Below are 6,767 nucleotides of genomic sequence, written 5' to 3' on the forward strand. Positions count from 1 at the left end.
ATTTGGCCTTTAATCTACAAGCATCAGGGAGCCGATGAAGATTTTCTATCATCTTAAAGATGAGTAAGCCTACAGCAGCGATGTGTAAGATGGGCAGGTAGGAGAGTGATGCTAGAGGAAGGGCATCAACGAGAAAGGTATCACATTCCCACTGTCCAGGGGGTGATAATGACAACTTTGACTAGGCACAGGCAGTGGGTACGGAGAGTGGATGGATGCCAGAATTAAGTGCAGGGTAGGATCGACAGAACTTAGCAACTGACGGGAGCACGGGAAAGAAAGAAATGGCATCAAATGTAGACATCGATGTTTCCAAGCTGGAAACTCATGAGAGTTTTCACCAAAAGGGGCACCCAGTCTGGAAAGCAATTTGGGAGGGAGGAGGCCAAGATATATTTGGAAATATGCAGCGTTTATAACACCTACTGAACATCCCAGAAGAAATGACCAAGACTCCTGGAGGTAGCTAGATACTGACGACATAGGCTGGAGCAGAGCGGGGCTGTGTTTTGGCAAAAACACGTACAAAACAGACTACAGAAATCTTACTAGCGAAGCTTGCCTGGACAGGAGTGAAAGGTGTAGCGCCACTGAAGGAATCCACTTTTCACCGCCTGCCCTCGCCTCGCATTCCTCACAAAGACGCCCGGCGAAGGCGGCCGGAAGTAGCCTTTCCCCCCCAGCTCGGCACAGAAGTTCCAGAACTTCCGTCCCTACCCGTCACCGGCTCCTAGTCAAGGGGGCTCAATATACAGCGATGTGTCTCTTCCTGCACAGCCACCAGGCAGACTGAAAGCGCACGGTGGGCACCATCATCTTTAGCCCGCCTACCCACCACCCTCGTGGAGCTCCAGGCCAGCCACCACCATTGGAAGAATTGGGAAAAATCCACACGGTTCGCCGAAGATACCGCGAGACTTCACGGGCTCACCTCGGCCTTAGCGCGCCGGAAGCGGAAGTCAGGTGGTGGTCGGAGTCTGGCCAAAGTCGTCTTGTTATCTTGGAGAGTTGAAGGGGTTCGGAGGTACTGTGACGGTGTTCGAGGCCGGAGGTAGGTTTCCGTGAACGTCCGGCTGGCGGAGTACGGCCCGAGCGGGATAGATACAGCCCTGGGGCGGCGGGGGGAGGGGTCGATCATTCGGGGCCGCGGTGGGGAGGGAGCCGGCCAGGCCGAGCTGCGTGGCCGGCGAGGTGTCCTCCGGCTCTGCGGTTCCGAGACTAGACTCTTTGGCGAGACCGGAAGCCGCTTATTCCTCGCGGCCTCCAGTTTCCCTCGCACCTGCGGCCGAGGTGCTTCAGAAGGAGCGCATCAGTCAAAGCCTTAATAGACAGGCGCTGGTGTGCTGTGAGAGAGGACTGAAAAAAGCAGTGGTTTTCAGTCCGTGTCTTCGTCGCTTAGTTCTCTGGGTTCATTTCCCAGGGCAGCGAAACCCCATTCTGGGTAGTCATTTCCAAGGTTAGTGGCCCGCAGCGAAAGTTCTGTGTGGTTTTATTTAGGGTCAAGAAACCAATAGTCTTCGAGTACATATCTGAAAGGCTGTACCCTGTGTTTTCCAACAGAAAAGAACATACTTTGTGAAGTTGTTATTCATGCTTGAACCAGCTCATTGGTTTTGAGTAGCATCTTCTAGCTCTTCGGTGGCACTTTAAGCTCCAATTTTCTCTTTGGAATTAGCGTTGCAAATCTTTAGAGCACTTTTAATCCTACCAATTCATTAACCTTTATGGTTCCTGTCCCCACGACACACACCTTTGGAGGGGTTCTTTCAAGGGAGTCAAGTTTTGTTTTGTTTTGTTTTTCTTCCCATAGATCTAAACAATCTAAACATTAAACAGTACAGCTGCCTCAAATCCCTGGGGTAAGTAAAGCTTGGATAAGTTAAAATTCTATTTAAATTTCATTCTCACCAGTAATTATAAAGATGATACACATTTGTTTATTTGTGGGAGGGGGATCCTGGAAGAACATAAGAATAGAATAGCACGTTTGCCTTGGTTTATGATTTTTACTGCCCCCCTGGTTAGGTATGGGTCATCTTTCTGGTGATTTCTGTGATTCCTATAGAAATCAAGGCACGCCTTTAATTTGCTGAATTTATTTTAAACCATACCCTGGATTTGAGAATTTGACATCTGTTTGCCAATCCCAGACACATTGGTATTTAATAAGACATACTGTAAGAGAGCAGAGGCCTGGACGGTAAGACATGTAGATATTGTTTCTTGCATCCAAATAATAATCTTTAATTTTGTTGGAACAAGGGTAGTATTATAAATATTTGCATGTGTTTTGAGGGTATTGGAGGAAAGAAAAACTAATGAAAAAGCTGTCTTCCAGTATCACATCTCTTTGACAAAAACTTTTCATTATAAACTGAAGTAATACAGGAAGAAAAATAATTTTAGGACATCAGATAAGGAAGATTTGGTTTTAAAGTTTTAGCATGATGTCACATATGCCCCAAATCATAGAACAGATTTTAGTGGTCTTGAGGCAAAGAACAGAAAGATGGGGTTTAGGTGAGGAAAGGTAGGGGATGGGACTACATCAAGGAAGGAATGGGAATTGGGGGCTACCTTCAAAATACTGCTAGGGCTGGCTTCCAGGTCTTGGGTGAAGATGAAAAGAAGTGAACTTTCTCCCCTGTTTTCTCAAGGATTAAGCTGCTGCAGCCTAAGTCACATCTTTTCTCAGAGATAGAGGGCTCTCTGAAAATTTGGGTGAAGAAATACTGCTTCAAAAGTGAATCCATAATTGCCCTGGAAAACCCAGCTGATACAGATTTCAGTTTTCATAGCCATTAGATAATATTTATAGTAGTTTTTTTCATATGTCACAGAACCTGGAATAAGAATATATTGAATACCATTATAAAGTAGTTACCCTAGACTTTAGTAGCTGTGTGTTTAAAGGCCTTTTTGTTTGCCTTTGTTTTCATGTCTTTACTGTATTTACAGTCTTTCAGCTTTATTGGCTCTTTTATTTTCCTACAAACAACTTCAGGTGTTGTAGCCTGGGGAAAAAAGAGGTAACCTTCCAGTAACCCCTTAGCTACTGCCCTTTGTGTTTTGTCTCTTGTTTCCAGCCAAGCCTCTTGAAAGCTTGGTCTTTTAATCAGTGTAGATTTCTACTTCTTTACCTTCCAGTTATTTCTTAATTAATTGTAGTCCTGTTTTAATCCCTGATAGTCTAATCACCTCTTAATGGCTAAATCCAATTAATTTTCTCTTCTTGGTTCTTCCTATTATTTTACAATTCAACACTGATGACCTTTCACTCTTTTTTTTTTCTTTTCTTTTTTTTTTTTTTTTTTTAGTTTACCTTTCACTCTTTATTCTCTTGCTTTCTATGATAATCTCTTTTGGTTCTTCTCTCATCTGTGTGTGTTCTCCTCTTACCCCTTCTTTAACTTCTTTATATGTTGATGTTCTCCAGAATTCTGTTTCTTGATACTCTTTTCTTATCCTGTTGCCTTCCTCAGGAGTCTCATTCATTCTCACCGCATTATCCACCAATGAAATCAATGTCTCCCATATTCATCTTCCACCCAGTTCTCAATCCCAGACCCTTCACGTGGATGTACATACCATAGCTAAGTTCAACTTAGTGTGGATCTTCTCCCACCCTTCTGTAGTTCCCGTGACACCATAACCTGTCCAGTTATTTGGCCAGAAACCTAGGAGTTATCCTTTATTCCCTTCTCTCCTCACAGCATCTACTCAGTGACTGATTTCTCTTGGAATTCTTTTAAAACTGTTCCCACAGTCAGTGTCTCAGATTAAACCCTCAGCATGTCACCTATATTATTGCAGTAATCTGCCTTTAAACTCACTAACCTGTTCTCTACCTGTTAGAAAAGTGACTCTTCTAAATAGTAAATTTGCTCTTGAGACTTTCCTGCTTAAATCACCTATGACTCCCCATTGCCTCCCAGAAAAAGGGCAAAGTTGTTTGCGTTGAATACAAAGTTTTACACAGTTTGACCCCTGTCCACTTTTACAGCTTCATTTCTTGACATTTGCTGCTCCTCCCTTTCTATTTACACCATATCTGTCTTTTCTACTAGACTGAGAGCTCTTTGTGGGCAGGGTTCATAATATATTGTTCATCTTTGTATCCCACGCTCCTAGTTAGCACAATGCCTGTACTATAGTAGTCAAGAAGTACTGAATTGAATCTAGTCTATCTTAGGTTTAAAAGTACACAAGGAAAAAAAAAAGGACACAGGACTTTTTGAATACCCTGCCTAAAAGTATTTACTTCTTGTTTTTCCACTATCTGGTGAAGATAGTGTTACTTAAAAAAAAAATCTAATAGAAACATATTAAAAACTGTACAGAATTTCAGAATGACTGACACTTCTGAAGCTGTTCCAAATTTTGAAGAGATGTTTGCCAGTAGATTCACAGAAGATGACAAAGAGTACCAGGAATACCTGAAACGCCCTCCTGAGTCCCCTCCAATTGTTGAGGAATGGAATAGCAGAGCTGGTGGGAACCAAAGAAATAGAGGCAATCGGTATGTATTACTTCAGAACAGTAAATGCCAGTGGCTGATCTGGGAGAGGATAGCTTGAATCTGCTAGCCCACAAGGCCAGTGAGGGCAGGAATCAGTGTTTTTGTGCAGTGTGGTATAGCGAGTGCCTAGTAACTGCTTGGCACACAGTAAGTGCCTGGTAAATATTTGCTTTTCATATTTTGTCAGCACATATTGTTTTTCCCCTTGCAATGCAATTGTGTGTGAGTGTGTTATAATGGTTTTTAAAAAAATATTCTTTCTCTGGACTAATTTTATTTTCTCTGTAAATATGCTTTAAAAACCTAGAGTCTTTTACAAAACTTTTGCATTAAATTCCATAAAGAAGATATTGTTTTTGGTTTTACTTTAGAAAGAAGTTTATACAATGTAAATTACTTCTATTAGATACCTCAAAATAGATCAAAGGAATATTACCATACTGCTTTTGAACAATTGAATAGGTTTCAGAACCATCCTACTGTTTGGGGTTTGGTGTTGTAGTCTACCTTTTCTCTGCAAAGTATTGAATATTTCCAATATAATACTGGATCTGAATCTTAGGAAAGTTTTGAATAACTAGTGCTATAACATTCTGTAGAGAAAAATGTTTTTTACTCTTTTGTATACTGAGTATTAGATTGAGAAATGAAATGCATCAGGATAGATGTCATGTGTTGTGTTTTTGTTTTTTTCTTAAGGGAAGTATAAAAATCTTTTTGTTTTGTTGTTGTAGGTTGCAAGATAACAGACAGTTTAGAGGTAGGGATAGCAGACGGGGGTGGCCAAGTGACAATCGATCCAATCAGTGGCATGGGCGATCCTGGGGTAACAATTACCCGCAGCACAGACAAGAACCTTACTACCTCCATCAATATGGACACTATGGTTACAACCAACGGCCTCCCTATGGCTACTACTGATAGAAATGTCAGCAGCTTTTAGTAAAACCATTTATTTTGTTAACATGACAAAAGTTTATGTTGTATTTTCTGTTGGTCATAGTTTTACATCTGATTGTAGAGAGTGGATTGATTTTTTTGGAACTTGAGACTTTTTAAAAATTAGATCTTACTGGAGAGATATGCTGGCTGCTGGAAATATCAATAAATACTCCCCTAAAAAGGTTGTGGATTATATTGCTTGACTTCTACCTCAGATTCTTCTTTATTTCATGACTTAATAGTGCTTTGAATGTTGTGAATTTTTTCCTTGTTTGACTTTCAGGAGTTCTTTGTTTTACACAGAAATAAAAGTTTTACATAGAAAATGCTTGCTTTTAAGGGAAGGAAGTATCCCTGTACTTGGATGTGCTCATTCCTAATATTTTACAGAAGTAGTATAATCAACTCCTAAATGCACAACTATGCTTACTTGTGATATATTGTACATAGTAGTAGTTGAAAGGAAAACAGTTATAGTATATTTTGTTTGGCTTTTGTTATTATGTGACTGTGGTACTTTGTAATTACTCTATAGGTATGAATCATCTTCACAATCATTTTGGTCTCTCTTTAGAGGGATATCAAGAGTAAAGCTGTAAAATCAGGAAGGACTCATTCTCAGTTTCAATGTCTTGATCTAGTGGTAGGTGGGATTAAGGCACACAGTAATTTTATACAAACTCTAATGTTTTTTGCTAACTTAAACATACCAGGTCAGAATTCATGCATTATACAAAAGTTTAACTCTGCAATTTTCCCTTCGTTTTCAATCATATGTAAATAATGCTGCATTTTTGTATTTACTTTTATGGTATTTAATGTGGGTTAATTTTACAGTGTTATGTTCACCTCCAAATGTGCACTTTTGCTGCTTCCTCTTCTGTAAATCCAGTGATGCTGTAACTTCCTTTCAGAGTAATCATTGTATTTCACATCATTTTAATGGCCATTATAATGGTTTTACTCAAATAAAATACTTGTAAGTAAGTATTCTCTCAAATTTTGGCAGTTAGCCCATTCATTAGAGGCGAGCTTTTTGATTTTTTATTACTCTGTTCTCCTATCTGTTGAAAAAGGTTTATTTGGTATAAGAATAATATTAAGAAAGAGTACAAGTTTCGTCATAGGTCAAAGGTGTTAAAAGGCAACTTCCTGAATCTGCCTTCTCAGCACTCCACTCTAGGCCCTTGAGGTTGACATCTCCAGGTACTACTTCTACATGCTCTGGATCCCACTCTCCCCTCCACCCACACTTCCTGAAGAGCCATTCTTTCAGGTAACTATTTTATTAGAAAGGATTTGATAA

General features: G+C 40.2%; 1 protein-coding gene across 1 annotated transcript; it reads left to right on the forward strand.

Annotated features, from left to right (window-relative positions):
* The first annotated feature begins 944 nt into the window (after window positions 1-944).
* RAMAC (RNA guanine-7 methyltransferase activating subunit) lies at window positions 945-6,461 on the forward strand. Its single transcript, XM_059057365.2, has 4 exons — window positions 945-1,051; window positions 1,811-1,859; window positions 4,341-4,519; window positions 5,254-6,461. The coding sequence occupies exons 3-4, from the start codon at window positions 4,350-4,352 to the stop codon at window positions 5,438-5,440; spliced, it is 357 nt and encodes a 118-aa protein (XP_058913348.1). The 5' UTR covers window positions 945-1,051; window positions 1,811-1,859; window positions 4,341-4,349; the 3' UTR covers window positions 5,441-6,461.
* Window positions 6,462-6,767: the final 306 nt, after the last annotated feature.

The sequence above is a fragment of the Kogia breviceps genome, chromosome 3, assembly GCF_026419965.1.
Source record: "Kogia breviceps isolate mKogBre1 chromosome 3, mKogBre1 haplotype 1, whole genome shotgun sequence".
Taxonomy (NCBI): domain Eukaryota; kingdom Metazoa; phylum Chordata; class Mammalia; order Artiodactyla; family Physeteridae; genus Kogia; species Kogia breviceps.

Coding starts and splice junctions, on each gene's coding strand:
- RAMAC (XM_059057365.2), top strand. CDS start 4,350: ATGACTGACACTTCTGAAGCTGTTCCAAATTTTGAAGAGATGTTTGCC. Junction 4,520..5,253: donor CAAAGAAATAGAGGCAATCG/GTATGTATTACT, acceptor TTGTTGTTGTAG/GTTGCAAGATAACAGACAGT.